Source organism: Lutra lutra, chromosome 16 (assembly GCF_902655055.1).
Source record: "Lutra lutra chromosome 16, mLutLut1.2, whole genome shotgun sequence".
NCBI lineage: Eukaryota > Metazoa > Chordata > Mammalia > Carnivora > Mustelidae > Lutra > Lutra lutra.
Window position 1 is genome coordinate 20,440,499 of NC_062293.1, and position 20,910 is coordinate 20,461,408.

At 54.5% G+C, this 20,910-nt stretch overlaps 1 protein-coding gene and 1 pseudogene across 3 annotated transcripts in view; both read left to right on the plus strand.

Annotated features, from left to right (window-relative positions):
• Window positions 1-3,285: 3,285 nt before the first annotated feature.
• The window catches only part of ACLY (ATP citrate lyase), a 42,665-nt gene continuing 25,040 nt past the window's right edge, over window positions 3,286-20,910 (plus strand). For all 3 annotated transcript variants that reach the window (XM_047708618.1, XM_047708619.1, XM_047708620.1), the window contains exons 1-13: window positions 3,286-3,437; window positions 7,640-7,821; window positions 9,164-9,286; window positions 11,012-11,074; window positions 11,518-11,708; window positions 12,191-12,270; window positions 14,160-14,290; window positions 15,080-15,198; window positions 16,062-16,198; window positions 16,956-17,017; window positions 18,249-18,366; window positions 20,084-20,238; window positions 20,817-20,907. In XM_047708618.1, the coding sequence (XP_047564574.1) occupies window positions 7,663-7,821; window positions 9,164-9,286; window positions 11,012-11,074; window positions 11,518-11,708; window positions 12,191-12,270; window positions 14,160-14,290; window positions 15,080-15,198; window positions 16,062-16,198; window positions 16,956-17,017; window positions 18,249-18,366; window positions 20,084-20,238; window positions 20,817-20,907 (1,429 nt within the window). In that variant the 5' untranslated portion in view covers window positions 3,286-3,437; window positions 7,640-7,662. The remainder of the gene's footprint in view (window positions 3,438-7,639; window positions 7,822-9,163; window positions 9,287-11,011; window positions 11,075-11,517; window positions 11,709-12,190; window positions 12,271-14,159; window positions 14,291-15,079; window positions 15,199-16,061; window positions 16,199-16,955; window positions 17,018-18,248; window positions 18,367-20,083; window positions 20,239-20,816; window positions 20,908-20,910) is intronic.
• Window positions 12,277-13,737, plus strand: LOC125087880 (NADH dehydrogenase [ubiquinone] iron-sulfur protein 5-like; annotated as a pseudogene).

The following is a 20,910-nucleotide window of genomic DNA, read 5'->3' on the forward strand; positions in this document are numbered from 1 at the left end:
CACACCTCCCTGGGGAGTTTCCCCAGGACACCCCGCGGTCGTGGCCTTTGGTTCCAATTGGAGATTGGTCGGTGCTGGGCAAAAAGTGAAAATTGTAAGACTGAGAAGCTGCCCGATTCTTTACAGAGCAGGTCGTGATGGGCCTCTGGTGTAAACCCCCATGTCTGGTTGTTGCTGGGAGACATGTGGGTTTAGAACTGCACACACAGGTAGATGCTTATCCTGGCTGCATCTCTTCCTTCCTCTTCCATCCTCCTATAATTTCTTTCCTTCGTTTACATGTTCATTCCAGCATTTATTCAGGCATATATACGGTGAGTGCTTAACATGCGCCTACCCCCAGGATGTCAAAAGGAACAGGGCACTGTCCTGGGTTTTGAGGCGCTTCCAGCCAAGTCGGGGGAGAATCACTAGATCTGATTTTCTTTCCCTCCTCCTCACCTACTAGGCGGTAATGGACAGGGCGAGACACCTGCCAAAGGGTCAGTTGCTCACCTGCAAACCATGATGAATCTTGGCTCAAGGGGTTGCCATGTGGAGTCTGCATTGGCACCCATACCTTTCACATAATAGGTGTTCAATGAATAGTAACTAAAGTGGATTAAATCTAGGAGGGAGGCAGTGGGTAGTCCAGTGCTACTGTGGTGGAATGCCTGTGGCCTGGGCACAGAGGTTGTGTCTATATTCTCCTGTATCTGGTGACATGGACTTGTCTTCCAGCCCAATATAGAAGAGGAGGGAGGTGATTCAAATAGCAAACACAGGAGAGTTTAGAGCCTTTAAGTCAGGAAGGTAAGAAAATGGGGCCCAGATTGATCATTTTGGAGCAGAAAAGTTTCTGCGGGAGCATGGTGGGGTAATGAGACAGTTTTTCCTGGCGGGATTGAGAGCTGTTGGGGAAAGACCTAGGATGGAACCACTCAGAGAACTGAAAAATCCCAGTTCTTGGCTGGCTCGTGGAAACTCTGGTCCACACCTCTCCTCTCTCACTTCCTGGGAAGCTCCTTTCTTGTTGCCCCCATCCAGAACTACTCACATCTAGGCCTGGCACCTCCTATATGGGGGACACAATCTCTCAGCAAATATTTATTGAGTGTTTACTACATACCAGGCCCTATTCAAAGTGTTGGAGACACAGCAGTGAAGAAAACAAAGAGGTCTTGATCTTCAGGTACATATGCACATGTATAGAAGATGGACAAATTGTTAGAACTGGAATTGCTGGGGCAAAACCATGGGCATTGAAAATTATTATCGATATTGGCAAATTGATGAACATTTTGTTACAGTTTATGGTCTACCTGGATGAGGTTTTCTGGATGAATGTATCTTTTTTTTTTTTTTTTTAATTTGACAGACAGATCACAAGTAGGCAGAGAGGCAGGCAGAGAGAGACAGGAGGAGGAGGCAGGCTCCCCGCTGAGCAGAGAGCCCGATGTGGGACTCGATCCCAGGACCCTGAGATCATGACCTGAGCCAAAGGCAGAGGCTTTAACCACTGAGCCACCCAGGCGCCCCTGAATGTATCTTTCTGACCAGAAGGATCATTTCTACACAAGTGATTCCTCCCTGACTACAACCTTCTTGCTAGCCTCCAAACATCTGGAGTTGCTATCTCCCCAGTGCCACAAATGGAGAACTTTTTTTTTTTAGTACTTCTACAATTATTATTATTATTATTTATTTGACAGACAGAGATCACAAGTAGGCAGAGAGGTAGGCAGAGAGAGAGAGGAGGAAGCAGGCTCCCGGCCGAGCAGAGAGCCCGACACGGGGCTCGATCCCAGGATCCCGGGATCATGACCTGAGCCAAAGGCAGAGGCTTCAACCCACTGAGCCACCCAGGCGCCCCCTGGAGTACTTCTTCATAGGAAATGTTTTCTTTATCTACTGAGAGGTGACCGTTCAAGATTTGTGCTTTTGGGGTAGATCTTTGATAGGGTTGGAGTTCAATCCATATAGTAATAGAAGACTCTCAAGGATTACCAGCAGAGAGGAGGTGAAGAGTTGTTCTTTCAAAAGGATGATTGGGAGGAAAGGGACCAGAAAGTGACATCATCAGGGATCATTTGGTTCAGGTATGGGTAGCAAATTTAGCTGCCTGCCCACCTCCTGACTACAACTGGATTGGGGGAAGGAGGGCTTCCTTAAGTTTTTGTCCACAAGAATGTGGCAATGTTATTGCAGCGTCAGTATGACCCGGATGCTTGGCAGGGGCACAGGCATGGCGATTCTCTGCATACACTGGGCTGACCCTTTCACCTGATCTGGCCACGGCTCCATTGGTTCTCCATCCTGGAGCTAGGTAGCTGTTAGGGTCAAATAAGTGTTCAGGAGACCTACAGGACTGGGGTGAAAGCTCCAGAATGTCGGAGCAGTAAATATATGTCCTGGTTTCCAGGACTGCCTGATTTCAAATATTCTGCTCCTCTAGTTCGCTGGCACCTGTCAGACCGGGTGTTCCAGTTTTTGGTTTGGAAAATAGCCTGTCTCACGGGCAGTGGGGAAAGGGGAGGTAACAGTTCATTCATTCCAGTGTGGAAGCTTGGGATGGGGGGATAAGGGGAAGGAGACCCGCAGGGATGGCCCCGGCCCTGAGGGCCCTGTGCTAGTATCTGCTAGTATCTCCCGTTCAGTTCTCAGCTTTGCGAGGAGAAGTGAGCGGGACGCAAAACGGTGTGACAAGCACCCACCAGCCCCACTCACTCCACTCCATTCCGGCCCTATCCCACATTGGGAGGTCTGATCTGATCTCTCAGTCTTGCCCCACCGGCTCAATGGAGAGGGATCCTGAGCAAATGCAAAAGCAGTCTGCCACAGCTACGTGAAAAGCCGGGCTAAACAACTGGGTTCATTGTGGTCGATTTTAGGTAGCTGGGATACAGACATTAGTTTCTCCCAAAGGGAGAGAAGGCCGAGTCCCCAGGTCCCCAAAACTGTGCTACAGCCAGTTCCGCCAAACCCACCCCCCCATCGCTACCTTCGGAGCGGCGGTCCGCCCAGCCCCTAAGTGATCAGGCCACCGCCCCCAGCCCCGTACTTTCTCCTCGCAGCGTAGCCCGGCCCATCTCCCCACACCGAGGCCCCGCCCCCGTCCCCGCCCCAGTCCTGTGGACTCCGAAGAGGCGGTGCCCGCCAGCCGTCTGGACGGACGCTCCAGATGGACTACAAGTCCCAGCAGCCCTTGAGTCCCGCCCCTGGGGGGCGGAGCTATACCGGGCAGCGAATTGGAAGGAGCTCTGGCGCTCAGGCTAGGGAACGCGTGTGACCAATCGCGGGACCTCTCGCGCCGTGAGCCGATGGGGGCGGGGAGAAGTCCGTAGGGGCCAGGACAAAAGCCGGATCCCCGGCGGCTGCTTGAGGCTGGAGCGCTCCGGGCTTTGGACGCTGAGGCGGGGCCTGCGGAGGGAGCGCCGCGCACGGACTTTTGCAGAGAGGTTAGTAGCGGGCAGCTGCTTTCGCGGGAGGGACCCCACCTGCCCCAGGAGCTTCCCGCCTCCCTCCCCCAACCCGGAACCGCCTTCCGGGACGCCGGCTTGGTGCTCACGTGTCGTCGCTGCACCTGCTTAGAAGTTTTGGGGGGTCTTCGCTTTAGGTTAGCCTTCGCTCGGAACCCCGGCCGGTGGCCGCGTGTCGACTACCCCACCCCCACTCTCCCGCATTCCAGTTTCTGGGAGTTTGCACAGGGTGTGCCGTCGTCCTGGCTTCTCTTCCCTCCGCCAAACTGCATTTGCACCATCCAGGCGCCCCTTACCCCGACCGGGGCCGGACCTCGAGCCTCTTCGGGCTTTCGCGGGCTCCCTGTTGTCCCCATCCGGGTCTCCCCACCGGATGCGGAGGACGGGAAGTAGAAAGAGTGGTGGCCACTCGCCCCACTCCTACCCGGGCACAGGCCCTTCCTCTATTTTTTGTGGAGAGTCGACTGAGTCTCGCGCCGAGAAAGTGGAGGAGCGAGCGGGGCGCACAGCCTTGGCGGGCCACGCGGGGCCGGGCTGCTCCAGGTTGCCCGAGGCCTGGCCTCGTCGCCAGGACTTGCCTGTGGGGCAGCGGCGCGGGAAGGACTCTCCTCGCTCTGGAGGTGCCGTCGCGCCCAGCGTCTAAGCGACAGATGGCCGGGGTGCCAGTCTCCCTCCCCACCTCAGGCGCTGACGCGGAGCCCGGCCGAGGCTGGATCCTGAAGGAGCCCGAGGATGCTGCCGCCGCCCTCCTGTAGGGCCTGGCAGAGGGCCAGACCCAGCGCCGGCTGCCCTCTCCAACCTTGGCAGATACTGTGCAATACCCAGGACTTCTGCCATTGGGTGGTCCCCTGGGGTCTGCATGGCAGGAGGACTTTGGAGAGCGGGGAGGAGCAGTGCATGGCAGTTTGGCCAGGCAGCCCACTCCTTCCACTCTTCAACTTTGCTCTTTCAGCCAGCGCAGGTCCTTGAATATCTGAAGTACTGGGTGAGGGAAAGCTACTAGGCCCCAGCTGCCCAGGGCTGGTGATTTTCATTTCTGAGCAACAGAATTTCTGTTCAACAGCGTGGGCCAGTGTGATGGGACGGGCCCTTGGACATGGGGCAGCGGTTGTATCTGCCTCCGTTCTGACACTATGCGTAGGGGACCCTCACAGAGTTCTGCCTCTCCCCTTCATCCCAGGAATTGCTTGTCCTCTCAAAAACAAAACCCACACCAATACTATGGAAGCTAATCTAGAAATGAGTGCTCTTTGTCCAGAGAGAGACCCTAAGTAGCATCCTCAGTGCTTCCTCTGCACTGACTGTGTCCCAGCCGTGCGTTCCTGGGGCACAGGCTCCTTTCATTCAGCCTTGCTGTGGGTTGCTTCAGCTCTCAGTGGCTGCTGTGGAGGAACCCAGTCCTGGGTCACTTACCTGTCTCTAGAAAAGACCCCATTCAGCTCATAAAGTCCTTCCCTCTGGGAGATAGAGTGAGAGAGAAAGAGAGAGTGTGTATTTGTGATCAAGTTCCTTGACATGATGACCCCCAAATGATTTACACTTCTACTTGTTATTAGATGACCGTTCCTGGGACCCCAAAGCAGACCCCTGGGATCTTAGCTCTGTCCTTAAAACCCCTATCATCAGTTCAACAGCATATTCAGTTCTTGGGGAGGCAGCCTAAGACTTCGGTGGGGTGGATCCCCAGACCCAGATTGGTCTACACTTTTTTTTAACACTTAAGTCCCAGTGTCACTAGAGTAGATGCTCTTAACAGGTGGTCTGTGGTCACAGTCATAAGCACCTTAAAATGATATCCAGGGTCAGGTAGGGGCACATTTTTCTGGGCTTCAGATGCTCGGGAGTCTGAGACCTCAAATGGGTTAAGAGTCACTGTCCTGGAGAGACTTCTGGGACCCCTCTGAATATTTCCTTTGCAAGTTTTCTCCACCCTGGCTACTCCCTGGGTTTGTGAGCCTTACCCTGCACTGGTGACTATGCAGGGGCCAGATACTTTCCCCAGTGTTACTCTGTCGTAAATCCTGTCTTGGCCTTGAAAGGGTCTGCCCCATCTAAGCCAAAGTGCTCTGGTGGCATATCTGTTGTTTTGGTAAGCTGGCAACTCTGTTCTATCCTGTATCATCCTCATGTTGTGTCTCCTTACCCCACCCTCCAATACCCAGTAGAAATGAACTCTTGGGTCTGAGATTTGATCTGGGGCTCAAGAAGTTGGAGATTTTTCAGCCTAGAACATCCCTTTTCTCAGCCTTATCCTTTGCCTGCTTTGGAAGGTGCCAGATTGGGGGGTGGGGGTTGAGACATTGTTCTGGTAGTGTGTATCAGACTGCTGTCTGCTGGGGAGGCTTAGCTGAGGGGCTCCTTCGTCTTGGAGTTTGATGTGTCTGAACTGCTAAGGGTGGTCAGCAGCTGCCCCTGAGTCTCCTTTCCCTGTCCGATCTGCCCTGGGTTGCACTCTGTTTGGGAGGTGGGGGCAGGTGTACCCATCTGATTTCAGGACCAGTTTTTCTGGTCTGAAGTCAAGAAGGTTGGGAAATGGAGCTGGAGTGGGTGGGGGGTGGAGGACTGTGGGACACTGGGGCCAGCTGAGGCATCGCCTTTGGAAACTCATGTTGAGTTGGAGCCGGAAGTCATCCCAGGGGAAGGCCAGAAAAGGGAACATTTCTTTTGAGCCCCTTCCCAGCTACCCCACTTTGGGCCAGACACCAGACTGAAAGCACCCATTGTGCTAAGCTGGAGACTAGCGGGGAAGCTGAGGGGGCCAGCCAAGCCAGGCTTAGAACCTGAAGCCCCAGCCTGGCCAGTTGGGAGAGAAGTGGAGTATGGCCTCTGGAACTTTGGCCTTCCCTCGAGCTGGGGATGGAGACCAACCTTCCTGGGTGTATAAACGAGCCCAGTCTCTAACCCCACCCTCCTTCATTTGAACTTGACTTTTCTTCCCCAGCAATTTCAGCAGCTTCAGTTCTGGATCTTCGTGGGAGAGATTGGAATGACTTTTCCTGATCTGGCCAAACTCTTAGCATGAATGATGGTTTGCTTTCCCTCCGCTTGCCTCTGTTCCTCTTCCCAACTTGCTTCTCTCTCTACCCAAGAGAGAATGGATGTGTCAGGGCACAGCAGTGGGAGTGGGGGAAGATAAAGAAATTGTCATCACAGACCCTTCTGTGAGGTGAAGGGGGACACGGCCTGGTCCTGGGGGAAAAGACTGAGGTGTGAGGTTGTCTGGGGACCACGAATAAGAGGTTTTGGGTTCAAGTCCTGCATCCCCCTGCTTATTAGTTTGACTTTTTGGGCAACTTGCCTTAATTCCTCTGAGCTTTTAGTCCTCATCTAAGAAATAGGTATATTTCAGTGTGCCTCACAGGAGTGTCTCCATGTGTGTGACAGAGGATGACTTCTGCCTTCTCCCCCAGCTCTGGCTCAGTTAGAAGTGACCAGTATAGGGCAGTCCCTAGAGAGACCTGTGTTTTGCTTAGAGCTGGGTGATTCAGTGGGGCGGGTGGGATGCACTGAAGGTCACTGTTCCCCTGCCCTGTGTCTGCTCTGAACTCAGGGGTGGGAGTCTAGTGTCCTGGGAGAAATAAACTCTGAGATGACGCTTCCTCTTGGCTCCTCGGGGGCTTGATCCTGCCTTAGGTTAAGTAACACCCGCCTGGCCTTCAGCCTGGTGAGGAGTATAAGTGTGTGAAGTGGGTGAGTCTGGGTGTGGGGTAGACAAAACCTGTAGGGGGAGTAAAGGCAGCATTGCACAATTCTGGCTGGGTGCCCCATAGGTCACAGAACCAAAGGGTGTGTTCCAGTGTCTGTGTGGGACCTCGGGTGGGACCAGTGCTCCGGTTTGGATCACACCACTGATATTCCTGTCTCCCCATCCAGCTGCCTTTTGTTCCAAGATAAATGTAAGCTGGTTTGCTGAGAAGAAGTAAGAGACAGGGTTGAGGCCAAGAGTCCCGGGGAAGATGCCACCTTTGTCTTTCTCCATCATCATCTCTCTCCCAACATTTCCTGATCCTCCTTTCTGGCCCTCAGAAGTGCTCATTGAGATCTCCCTTCCATCCCTCCTGCTGCGCCAGTCCTCATTCCCTCTCTTAAGGAGCACCGAGATTTGGTTTTATTGTCTGGGGGCCACTGGACATGGGTCTGTTTCCCCTGCCCCTTCCCACCATCTCCTGTTCCCCCACCAGGTAGAGCAGGTCCCTCTGCAGCCATGTCGGCCAAGGCGATTTCGGAGCAGACTGGCAAAGAACTCCTTTACAAGTACATCTGCACCACCTCGGCCATCCAGAACCGGTTCAAGTATGCCCGGGTCACCCCTGACACAGACTGGGCCCGTCTGCTGCAAGACCACCCTTGGCTCCTCAGCCAGGTGAGCCCGCCCTCGCCGGACCCTTCTTCCGTGCCCGGGGTCAGAGGAAGAGGAAGGATGGGTTTGGTGGAGACGGCATCACAGCAGGTCACGTGATGCAGACTGCCCACATCATTGGGCAGCATGCAGTGGGCCGAGCGTTTCAGGTTCTGCTGTGGGCCCCACATGTCAAGGTGCCCTGGGAGAGCACATGGGCTTGGAGCTAGAAAAACTGGAGTCCAGATCGAAGCTCTCTGTTGATAAACCATGTGGCCCGAAGCAAGCCATTTTACCTTTCTTGAGTGTCCGGTTCCCCGTCTGTCGGATGGGTGGAACACTCACCCTGTGAGCTGTCAGGATCAGCAGTAATGTCTGGAAAGCGTCCAGTGTACCAGCCGGCACTTGGTCGATGCTCAGGAAAAGTAGGTGTGTGCCCCACTCCCCCAGGTGGACACAGCAGGAGTGTCACAGGTCTATGAGGAAGTGTGCCATGGGCTCTGTGTAGAGTGGCCAACAGCCTTGGGCAGCCAGCGTGGAGTTGAGACTCCTCTGTCCGGCTCCCTGCAGGGCCACTGTTGGGAAGGGGAGACTTCCCGGGCTGGACCCAGAGAGCAGGACCAGGATCCATGGCGGCTTCTGGGGGTGCGTGTTCCGTCCTGCTGCCTCAGGAGGTGGTGCCTCCCCTGACTCACAGTGTGTGAGTGGCGCTTAGGGGCTACTTGCTGGCCTTATCGACAGGATTGAGCACCGGGATGGAACTGACCAGATCTCTAAGGTCCTTTGTCACCCCAGGGCTATCTCTCTGCCACTCCTTTTGGAGCACAGGTGCTGGTCCATATTCTGAGGACTTCATGGTTCAGTGAAGCTAAGATAGCACATAGGGAGGTTAGGGAATCACTCATTCAGCTGGTACTCCGTGCCAGGCCCCATCCTGGGCCTGGATGGCTCTAGATCCCTGGCTGTCAAAAGAAAGGTGTAGGGGCGCCTGGGTGGCTCAGTGGGTTAAGCCTCTGCCTTCCGCTCAGGTCATGATCCCAGGGTCCTGGGATCAAGCCCCTCATAGGGCTCTCTGCTCAGCAGGGAGCCTGCTTCCTCCTCTCTCTCTCTGCCTGCCTCTCTGCCTACTCGTCATCTCTCTCTCTGTCAAATAAATAAATAAAAACTTAAAAAAAAAAAAAGAAAAAAGAAAAGAAAAGAAAGGTGTAGGCTGGGATAGGGGAGGGAAGCTTCCAGGAGTTGACCTGAAGAATGGATAAGTGGATTGGAAGCCATGCAGGCTGTCCTGTGCTTTGCGACCCCAAACTATAGCCTTTGACTCTCCTCTTTCTTTCCTTGCTCTAAGTACCAACCCCTCTCGTTCCAGAGCTTGGTGGTCAAGCCAGACCAGCTGATCAAACGGCGTGGAAAGCTAGGTCTTGTGGGAGTCAACCTCACTCTGGAAGGCGTTAAGTCCTGGCTGAAACCACGGCTGGGGCAGGAGACCACTGTGAGTGCATGGGGACAGGCTGGGGTGGAGGCGATGTGGGAACGGAAGCAGATGTGGTCACCTCCAGATCAGGAGGGTGCGTGGATCACCCCGCACCCAGCTACCCTGCAGTGTGGGGAGGGCGAGGGTCCCACAGGGCTGACTTGAGCAGGAGGGCCAGGCCTGCTGATCGATTCCAGCTCTGCCATCAGTGAATGGCAAGATGGGCTACAGAAGTCACCCCAACACAGTTCCTGGCCAGGTAGAAATGGTCTGTTTCTTAAAGACAAACGTGGAGATGGGTCTCTGAGGCCCTTTCTGGGAATTCCGTTCTTTTCAGTTTCCGGAAAGGGCACGGCAGCTTGTGACGTGTCTATCTAAGAGGGTGGGTAAGAAGAAGTTCCAGAAAGAAGAGGCAGACTCGTTTAGGCGGAGACATTATGGGGCCAAGAGCCTCGGATGAGGCTGTGAATACTGAAGGGTAAATTCGGTTCTTCGCTTCTCCCAGCTTGGTGGTTAATGCCAGCTCTGGAGATGAGCGTTAAAGGGAGAGATGGTTTGGGAAGAGCTAGAAGAGGCTCGGGGATAAAATTGCAGTTCTCCTTCTTGCTATTACAAGGGGCTGGGGAGCAGGAAAGGGGGAGGAGGCTGAGGTGTCCCCGAGACCGGGGAGGGTGTGCTGTCCCTTCTTGGGTGACTGTGACCAGGAGTGTGCTGTCCTCTCCCTTGGCAGTCCCGGAAGTAGGATGAGGATGGTGGTGGCAGCCAGCTTCCTCTCTTTCTGGGCTTTCTGAAATCACCTCTTCGTGGTAATTTCCCAGTTTCTGGCTCTTGGAGTAAAGAGGGCTTTTGAAAGTCACCCGTGGACCTGGGGGCGGAGGGTTCTTGACTGGCCTTTGTGCTTGCATGCCTATGGGGAGAGGACCGCAGGGTTGGGGGCTGAGTGGTACCCCCACGGCGGTCCTCATGCTCCCTTCTCCTCGGCTGGCTGTTGGGAGGTGGATGTCAGCGCCGGCAGGAGCAGGTCATTACCTCTGACGGATCACTGTCTGGTCCCTGACTCAGCAGTGACGCATGCAGGCAGGCGGGGGCTTTGGGACACACTGGGATGAGGGCTGTCTCGCTTCGGTGGCCGCCAGGAACACACTCAAACTGATTAGCTCTGCAGGCCTGTTGTCCTCAGCCAGGAAAGTGTGCGTGAAGTTTTCCCCGTCAAGCTCTCACCACCACCACCCCCGCCCCGCCCCCATCACCGCCTTCCGCTCCCAACCCTGCTCATTCCTTGGGCCTGGACTTCCGTCCTTGGTCTGGGTCTCTCTGCTTGAGCTCTGGGATGGAGAGCCTTGATTAGTCTGGGCTCTTTAATTTGTGCAACTGATGGCAGGAGGGAGAGGACTCCTGATGTCTGTGCTTCAGGGCTGGGGCAGCGTTATCAGCCCACCTCGTTTTGTCACCCTCGAGAGGAGGCAGAACAAGAAGGTGTGAGGTCAATACACTTCCAGGTGTGGCCGCCACAAGGGCAGTGGGCGGAAGAGGAGGATCTCGTGGAGACTGCTGTAGCTTAGGGGTCTGGACACATTGCCCTGGTTTCTGGAAAAATCTCTCTCTGTCAGATGTTGTGGCCCTAGTATACTTGGGCCCCCCCTCTGATGGGGTGGCTGGGTGGAGGGAGCAGAGGGCAGCTGTCCTGCTCTGGGGAGCAAGGTCTGCTGTCCATCTAGACTTCAGCTTCCTCAATCCCCACAGGTGGGCAAGGCCAAAGGCTTCCTCAAGAATTTTCTGATCGAGCCCTTCGTTCCCCACAGTCAGGTATGTGTGAGGTAGCTACAAGCTGGATCCTTTCCCTCCCTTTGTGTTTGTTGACCCTAAAATGCGAAAGGAAGAAATCAAGCTGCTGGAGAAAAGTCAAAGGGACCACAGTCTCTGAAGTTGTACCTAGGGTCTGAGGGCACCATGGAGCAGGGAGGCCAGAGATGGAGCAGGGAGGAGTGGGGGTTGGTCACAGAGAGGGCCGCTCAGTGCTGGGATGAGAAGGACTTGAAGGCGGGCACCCTTCCCCAGGTCAGGTCCCCGTGCCTGAGGATGGACTGTCAGCCAGCTAGGCAGTGGCCTCTTCTCTCCCCTTCCTCCGAGGGGAAGATGGTGCACAGGTATCCTGGGTGAGTGCTCTAGGGCTTTAGAAATGAGACCGCAGGGGTTGGACTCGCCAGTTCAGTGCTCCTCAACCGCGTGGTGCTGCCTTCCCCTTCAAGGCAGAGGAGTTCTACGTCTGCATCTATGCTACCCGAGAAGGGGACTACGTCCTGTTCCACCATGAAGGAGGGGTGGATGTGGGCGACGTGGACGCCAAAGCCCAGAAAATGCTCGTTGGGGTGGACAAGAAACTGAATCCTGAGGATGTCAAGAAACACCTGTTGGTCCATGCTCCTGGAGACAAGAAAGAGTTGAGTGAGAGGGAGGGCTGGCAGGGGGTGGCAGGGGGGCGGTAGCAGCTGACAGCTCTGGGCATGGAGCAGGGAAGGCAAGGCCGGCTTCCCTGTGTGGGCGTCCACCCTGCCTCACCCCAGCATCTGGGTGGGAGGGTAGGCGCAGTCCTTCCCTGTCCCGAGGAGGGTGTTGGGGGGTGACGGGAGGCCAGCTCAGACTGAAACACGCTGTCTGTGTCTGTCACCTCACTGCCCCTGTCTGTCTGGCGCCGCCGCCTCCAGCTTCGTGCCTGACAGCTCCTTTCCGCCTCAGTGGCTGAAGAGTGATGTCCAGAGAGCAGGGTTTACTGAGGAAAGAGAGAGGTTGGCAGGGCCAGTATGGGGAAGTGAGCTGTCCGTGACGGTGAGAGATTGCTGTGGGGAGGGAGTGTTGGGGGGCTGCTGAGCCCGCTCCCTGGCTCCCTGAGGACTGACCAGCCCTCTCTCCTTCCTCCTTTAGGATTCTGGCCAGTTTTATCTCCGGCCTCTTCAATTTCTATGAGGATTTATATTTCACCTACCTCGAGATCAACCCCCTTGGTAACTGGCTGTGTTGGGGGAGGGAGGGTGCTGAGCAAGGGGCAGTCATAACAGGGTCCCAGTGCCTGTGGTAACCCTGGCCTTGACCTTCGGAACATCAGACCGCCCTCCCCCGCCCCCACTGGTAGAGGGCACTATAGACTGGTGTATGTTTGCGGAGGGATGTCTGGGCTCAGGGAGTGCAGTCTCCTGTTTCTGAACTCTCAGAAAACAGAGGTTATCCCTCTTCTAAACCAACCCCAGCTTTCTTCGATTTTAATTTCTTCTGTGATGGGGAAGTCCTGATTTTGACCTGGCTCTCTGCTGTGGTTATTCCTGCCAGTGGCTTAAGCTGAGCTACCAGGATTCGGGCTGCCTCTGCACTGACCTGACCACTCAGGCCCTTCTGTCCCCTCAGTGCCCCTGGAGCAGCTCCCAGGGGTGGGTCCGTCACTGAGCCTCAAGGCTGGGAAGACATTAGTCCCAGCCTCTGGGCTGTGAGGGAGGAAGGTGGTATGAGCTGGCTCTGGCCAGGGCTGCTCAGGGCAAATTCTGATTCCAGATTCCAGCTGGGGATGCAGCCCCTAGAAGGAACCAGATGGCTCTGTGCTAACTTCATTAGCTAAATGGCCCTGGGGTAAAGGGAGGGTGCGTATCCAGTTAGTTAGCAGTAAATGAATCCTGGCTGGGGGCCCAGTGCACCCCGTGGCTCCTCACTCACCTAGACACTTAAGGTTTCCCATAGCCAAACCCAGGACATGGATATGTCCACCCCTGGGTGGGGGGGTTGTCTCCCAACCATAGCCTGAACCTTAACACTTTTCGTTTTAAGGGCAAGGCTGTGGAAGGGTGAATGGTTAGGTTGAAGGCGTGGAATGCAGCATTTAAGAAAAAGTTGAAAAATTGCCACGGTGAGATCATCCAGTAGTGGCAGCCAACGAGGAGACAGGGGCATGGCCGCATGACGCCATGCCTTTCTTTGATGCGCAGGGAAGGCTGGGCCTTAACTTAGATCGCTGGATGACAATCCGGAGTGCTCAGAATCGCGAGATTCCAGGTTGATGCCATACTTCTGAGAAAGAATGGATAGGATATACGCCTGGAATCCGTGGTCCCTGTGCAGAGAAAGAGTTCGAGACAGAATTTGACGATTTCGTAGAATGTCTGCTTCGGCAGAAAACAGTGGAACGTCTAAGTGACGTCAGGAGGCAGCAGGATAAACTAATAAAGGAAGGAAAGTATGCGCCTCCACCTCCCCACGTGGGATCCCAGACCCGGAGCAGCTCTGGAGGCTGATTTTCTTGTTCTCTCTTCTCCCCAGGAAAGTTCAATTACTAAAAACCTCCTTGTGAAAGTGTCTAAAAATAAAGGATTGCTCTATCCTGTTTAAAAAAAAAAAAAAAATTGCCGAGGCACAAGGGCTCCTGGGTGGCTCGGTTAGTTAAGATTCCAACTCCTGATTTCTGCTCAGGTCATGATCTCATAGGTCATGGGATTGGGGGGTGGGGCTCAGCACTCAGCCCGGAGTCTGCTTCTTTCCTTCTCCTTCTCCTTCTGCCCCTCCCCCGACTTGCACATGCCCCCCCCATAAATACATACATACGTACGTACATACATAAATGAATTAATAGTTTTTAAAAATTGTCATGCAACTAAAACAGACTTCCCTGTCATTTTATCTATAGGTCAGAGCGGAGAGGGGTAGTCTTAAATTATTTAGTTTTCTTTTAATGGGGTAAAAGTTGTGTGGAAGGGCCATCTGGTTTTTTTTGTGGAGCTGGGTAGTTGCTGGGTCTAGGTGGGACCCTGGAGTGGGTGGTTGGTGTGTGGAGAAGCCTGTGGAGGGGTTTGGAGATTGGTGGTTGCCTCCACCCGGGGCCTGCCTCTGATTGCCTCTGCTTTTCTCACAGTTGTGACCAAAGATGGCGTCTATGTCCTTGACTTGGCGGCTAAGATAGATGCCACAGCGGACTACATCTGTAAAGTGAAGTGGGGTGATCTAGAGTTCCCTCCTCCCTTCGGGCGGGAGGCTTACCCAGAGGTAAGGCTGCTGTGGGGAGGAAGTGGAGGGTGAGGGGCCCCTGGGAGAAGGTGACTGGTCTCAGGGGGACATCGGGCACCACCACCACAACCACCCCTGCCACCATGGGCTATATATTTGGCAGGAAAGGAAGGTTGAGAACCATTTAATTTTCTTAAAACCCCAAAGGAGGTGGGGGTGGGAGTCAGCCAAGCCTCTGAATCCTGGCCAGAAATCCTTTTAGACTTCTCCCTCAATCAACCTCCCTGGGCTCTTAACTTGATTTGTCGATAATTCCAAGTGGCTCTTGCTAATCCTGCTGGAGGAAGGTAGTTCTCTTGGCCTCTTGCTGAGAATTTTAATTGCTCTTTCCCACCACCCCATCCTCTCAAGAGGTCCTCAGCAGGATCAGGCCTATGAATCATAACCCAGGCCAGGGGAAGAGTCTGGGCTGGGAGAAGGGATGGGGCCTGTGATGAGCCAGGCAGGCAGACGTTGGGTGTGGGGGGCCGTGATAGTAGCAGGGTAACCTAGTGAGGCTTGGGACTTGGGCAGAGGGCCGGGACTTGAGGTCAGAGACAAAGGAGTTGGGAAGTTTGTCCCCAGGCAGTGGCTGCGGCCATGCGTGATTTCAGTACCGGAGGACGTCCTCATGTTTCATCCCAGGTACTTAGGATCCTGCACAACTCCTCTCCCTGGCTCTATTGAGGCTTCAGAACCTCCTTATGTATCTCCAGGGAAAGGGGCAGGGTCCCGGGACCCAGTGAAGGGGGTACCCCCAGGACCCACCTGTTGCTCTCTGGTCCGTAGGAGGCTTACATTGCAGACCTGGATGCCAAAAGTGGGGCGAGCCTGAAGCTGACCTTGCTGAACCCCAAGGGAAGAATCTGGACCATGGTGGCCGGAGGCGGTGCCTCAGTCGTGTACAGGTGACAGAGGGGCTGCTGCAGGGGGTGGCAGCCGGGTCTGCCCGGAGTCCACGTGTGCATAGTCTGGATCAAATTACCTCCCCTCCGAGTAGGGCTTGGGAATCTTCATTTTCTCCCCTTGCTGCAGAACAGAGGCTCTGGTGAAAGCCTGTCCTCTATGCTGTCTTCTGCACCTTTCTTCTTTGCTTCCGAATGAGGTCACTTTTATTAGTTTTAATCTTTGTAGTTAACAATACATGCTTTATGCAGAGGTGTAGTAAATACAGAGAAGAACCTGAAGGTAACCCTTGCCCAGCTGTTTCCCCATCCCTCCTTCCTTCCTTCCGGCTATTTTAATGCCCGTGTGTGTCTTCATACTTTCACACTTTATAGGAATATTAGGCTCATATTCTATACTCTTTGCGATAATTGGTGGTTTTTTGTTTAAAGCGCAGTAGGGATCTGCTCGTTCCCAGGCAGGAGGCTGCTGCGTTCCCTTCTGTGCCTGGCTCGGTCCTCCTCTGGCTGCAACCATTTTACTCCTCCACTGGGCAGCCCGGCAGGGACTCCTGGCAGGGATTCCTGGAGTGCGTGGTTTTTCTTTATGTCTGGAAGCGCTTCTTGTTCCCTTGACTTCCCAGTGTCAGTCCCGAGCCCCACGATGGCCTGGGGCTAGCAGAGCTTACTGCCAGGGAGAGCCTAAGGCTGTGCAGTTCACTTTCAGGTGTGACTGTGGTGGACCATGGAGGGTCTGAGGCCTAAGGGGTCAGTCTAGAGTCTGACTCTAGGGCTCTGGGGGCACCTGCTGTCCCTCTCAGCACCAGGCTGCCACCCTCTGCCACTGGAGTCAGAGCCAGCCTTGACTTTTTGTATCTCCCCGGCAGTGATACCATCTGTGACTTAGGGGGTGTCAACGAACTGGCAAACTATGGGGAGTACTCGGGCGCCCCCAGCGAGCAGCAGACCTATGACTATGCCAAGACGATCCTCTCCCTCATGACCCGGGAGAAGCACCCAGATGGTGAGACACACAAGCTCTTTCCCCCAGGATGGCCCCTTGTGCTGCAGTGGGAATAGCTTTGGGCGAGGACACACTGAGGTGGTGGTCCTGGTCCTTTGCGGCCTCGGGTTAGTCACCTAGCTTCTGGACCTCTGTTTCTCCAACTCTGCAATGGGCAGTGTGGCCTCTGTCAGACGGGGAGCTCTGGGGAGGCAAGGAAGTGATGTGCACAGAGAGCCCTACAAGCAGGTGCAAGGGCGGATGTAGCAGTGTGCTCTTACTGCTGTGAGCTCAGATCTTAGTGGCCCGCCTTTTTTTTTTTACATTTGTTGTTGGGGTTTTTTGTTTGTTTGTTTGTTTTAGTGGCCCACTTCTATGTTTACTATCTGGGCTATGGGATTCCCAGCTTCCCTTTACCACCTGTCCAGTGTTTGGGGGATTAAGTCTACCAGCTCCCCTTCCCTTGAGCCAGAAGAGATTCCCACCGGGGTTATCCACAGACCAAACTGAGTTTCTGAGTGCCAGCCAGGAACAATGTAGAGGTTTGGTGGGTTTTCATTAACCACCTGCTCGGTGAGGCAGGGGATGGGAAGCCTAGTTGGTTAAGACTGAATGGATGTCGGGGAGGCCAGACTGCTCCTCACCCCACCCAGCCCCCGGACTGATACCTCTTAATGCTTGGGGGACCTTTGCTTAGAGAGGAGAGAATACCCCCAATTGGATTTCTGGTAAGACGTTCAAGTCTGCCTTTCTAATGACCCTTCTCCTCCAAACACAGGCAAGATCCTCATCATCGGAGGCAGCATCGCAAACTTCACCAACGTGGCTGCCACGTTCAAGGTAACCAGCCATGGAGGGCTGTGCAGTTTCTGGGGAATGTGGGTTTGGGGGAAGCCAGGAAGGGAGGTTTCTGTAAGCCAGGTTTGAGGCAGGAACTGGGTACCATGATGTACCCAGTTCAGTAGGGGCTCTTGTCCCGGGGTCCCTTGTTGGGGATGCTGAAGACACTGGGATAGATTCAGGTCTTCTCCAAAAGGTCAGAATGAGGAAAATGGTCCAATGATCTGCGGCCCTTGTTCTTTCAGCCAGGGCCTGTCAGCCCGGGTCCCTGGGCACAGGTCGGGGGCATCGGCACACAGTTCAGAGTGTGACCGCTGGTCAGGAAGGACGACAGCACTAACGGGGCTCAAGAGTCTCGTACCCTTCTGAGCGGCCACCTCAGGAGGCCAAGTCTTACCCTGTACCGTCCAGTGCTCAGTGGGGCTCTTCAGAAGAGCGTGTCCCACCTGGTAGTTGCGTGTAAATTTTGAGAGTTATGAATAAACAAATGTCAGCCTTGAAAGTGATCCCTGAAGAAGCGGGGGACCAGGCCTCATCAGTCTTGCCTAAAACAGGGTCTCCTTAATTATTCCTGATCAGCAGACAGATGGGAAGCAGGTGAACCTTCACAGCTTTGTGCTGACGTCCACACAACCATGTAGTCCAGTAGAGGTCTTGGTAGGTAGGGTGCTCTGGTCTGGGGCTGGACCAGGTTTATAGCTTCAGGTGCAGTGCCATGGGTGACAGATGTCACATCCTGGACCCTGTAAACTTGCCTCCTGTCTGGGGAGACAGAACTCCATACACACCTGTTCTCCCAGATTGTTTCCAAGATAGCTACTCATTATGAGTTCCCCAAAATTGCTGGAGGAAGTTTTAGTAGGAGTTGGATGTTTAAGTGGTTCGTGGCCTGATAGCTCGGAGAACTCTTGCCTAGGACCCTGGCTTCGATTTCCCCCCAGACTGTAGTAAGTGACAAGGCTGACAGGAGCCAGCATCCCCGCGCGTTGAGGGGTGTGACTCCCAGGTGCCTCAGCAACAGCTCGTGTGCCCGCAAGTCCTGGGCCTTCTGGTTGCTTGTGGGTGGTCTAGTCCACATGTGTAAAACTCTTGCCTGCCGGGGCCTGCCTGCCCTCTTCGCCAGAAGCAGCCTTCGTGCTGTACACCCTGGCATGTTTATCAGGGTTATAAATAATTGACTTAGGACTGCCTGATTTTTAATCATGTGTCTGTCGGCCCTTCGTGCTTCCAGGGCATCGTGAGAGCAATTCGAGATTACCAGGGCCCCCTGAAGGAGCATGAGGTCACCATCTTTGTCCGAAGAGGTGGCCCCAACTATCAGGAGGGCTTGCGGGTGATGGGAGAAGTCGGTAAGACACGGGGACCTTTTCTCTGCCTCCTTGGGCTTCCTGGAAGCGGGTCGGTCCTCAGACACTTGCTCACGCAACCCCCTTTCTGGATGGGCAGCTTGGTTCAGCATCCACTCTCTCTACTCCTGCGGTCAGAGCCCCGGCCCTAAACTTCACAAAGCATTGCTGTTCAGCTGTGTAACAAATATTTGTGGAACACCTGTCCTGTGACAGCAGGCCCCTGTGCTGCTGAGAACAGGGACTGTCATGTCAGGTAGTACGAGGTGCTGGGAAAGCAAACAAAACCGAAGGGAAGGATAGCGTGTGTGGGAGGGGACAGGGCCGGTTTTAATGGGGTGATCAGCGAATGCTTCACTGAGAAGGTGACATTTGAGCAGTGAGCTAGAGGAGAGGAGGGAGCAGCTCGGTGGTGGCTGTGGTGGGAAAGGCAAGTTCCAAGGCCCCGAATGGGAGCGTGCTGCTCTGTGGGACCAGCGGTCAGGGCTGAGGGAGCAAAGGCGGGGTGTTGGCAGGCAAGGCAGAGAGGCGGCAGGGGCCATGTGGAGCTGGTCCAGGTGCCGGGAGCACTTGGCCATGTCCCTGGGCTGGCAGCCTGTGGAAGACTTTGTGGTTGGAAGGGTTGTTGGGCTGCCTGGGGGATAGCGGGTTCAGAGGCAAGAGGGTAAGTGGGGAGAGGAGAGGAAGGGCAGGTAACTAGTAGGATGGAGAGCATTGTCCCTCGTTGAGATGAGGTACAAGAGAGTGGTGGCATCTGCTTTGGTTTCCTTTCTTCATTCTGCATTTTTTGGTTCTCTGGCAGGTTCATGAGACCTCACCTTTGGGGCTTTCCAGAAGCTGGGGGACCTCCTCTCAGTCTGGACTAAGATTGTATCTCCCTAAGTTGAGCTCTCTGAGCCTGAGACATGTGAACTTGGTCACCAGCAGCTTTGGTCTTTAGTGCAGCCCCCTTTGCTCAGAGCAGTTATATGTGGGGCAGGGGTTCACCCGAGGTGTCAAGAGACGGGACAGGATGCTCTTGCTCAGGACACGTGCCCTGCCCTTTGACCAAAAGGGCGAAAGCTTTCCATCCTCCTGTGTTCCCAAATCTGGTGGATGTGGCACACGGGAGCCCACCTACATCACTTGAAGGGGTACCCGTCCTCATTTTCACCTACAGCTCAGTTCGTGCCACGGGGACAGCACAGTGAATGTTCATCACAGACCACTAAGCTCAGAGGACATTAAGCAAGTAAATGATTACTAGAAGACGCTGTCTAGTGGGCATGTGTGCATACAGTGAGGCGGCAGGACAGGGGAGGAGGTCAGGGAAGGCCTTCCTTGAGAGGTGGCACTCAGGCTGAGCTGAGAGATGGGAGGGCTCTGAGCAGAAGAGGGAGGAGAAGGGCCAGGGCCCTGAGGAATTGAGCCCTGGAGATCGGGAGCAGGGGCCAGGCCACGGAGACGTCGAGGTCAAGGGTTTGGAGAGCCAGTGGCCAGCGGCCAGCAGGACCGCGCAGACCTTCCTAATTACGCTCACAGCCACTTCAGGGTATCAGGAAAGCTTCTTTGTTGTTCTTCTTACCAGCAGGTGGTCTTTACAAAGAGGTGTTTGGTAGTGAAAATAGGGCAGTTGGTCTGTCCCGGATAACTGCTCTTGTGCAGGGGCCTCTGCAGAATCATATGGACTTGGGTGTTTACTTAGAGACTTGAATGACGGACTCATTTCTTTCCCTCACAGGGAAGACCACTGGGATCCCCATCCATGTCTTTGGCACAGAGACTCACATGACAGCCATCGTGGGCATGGCCCTGGGCCATCGGCCCATCCCCAACCAGCCACCCACCGCGGCCCACACTGCAAACTTCCTCCTCAATGCCAGCGGGAGCACGTCGGTAGGTGCCTCCTGCCCTCCACCTTAAAGCATGCCTTCCTCCCATCCAGAACACTGTGTCCCTGCTCGGTCCCTAGCCATCTTAGGGCACTGGGGAAAGACAGATTGGTTTTTCTATCTCTGCCAGTTTTTTCCTGCCCAAGCAAGGTAGTATAATGGAAAGACCAGGGGGTTTTATTACTTTAGGTTTTTAAGTAAGCTCTATACCCAGCATGGGGCTTGAACTCACAACCCAAAATCAAGAGTCGCACATTCCACTGACCAAGCCAGCGAGGTGCCCCTGGACTAGAGGGCTTAAAATTAGACCGGAGTTCAAATCGTGTTGAGAGTAGGACCCTGGCGGGTGTCATACCTCTCAGAGCCTCAGTTTGCTCATCTGTGACATGGGACAATACTAATTCCCATCTCAAGAGGGCTGTTAGGATGATAGTTTGGGAAGCACTTTGTAGAGAATAGTTCTGTACATGGTTCTTGTGTCCCGATTTCTTTGGGCCTTAAGGACCCAAAGCTTAAGGACCAATAGCTCTTTTTCCCAGTTGCTATCCGTGATTCTTACCCTGTCTCCTTGTCCCTCCCCAGACTCCAGCCCCCAGCAGGACGGCGTCTTTCTCTGAGTCCAGGGCCGATGAGGTGGCACCCGCAAAGAAGGCCAAGCCTGCCATGCCACAAGGTA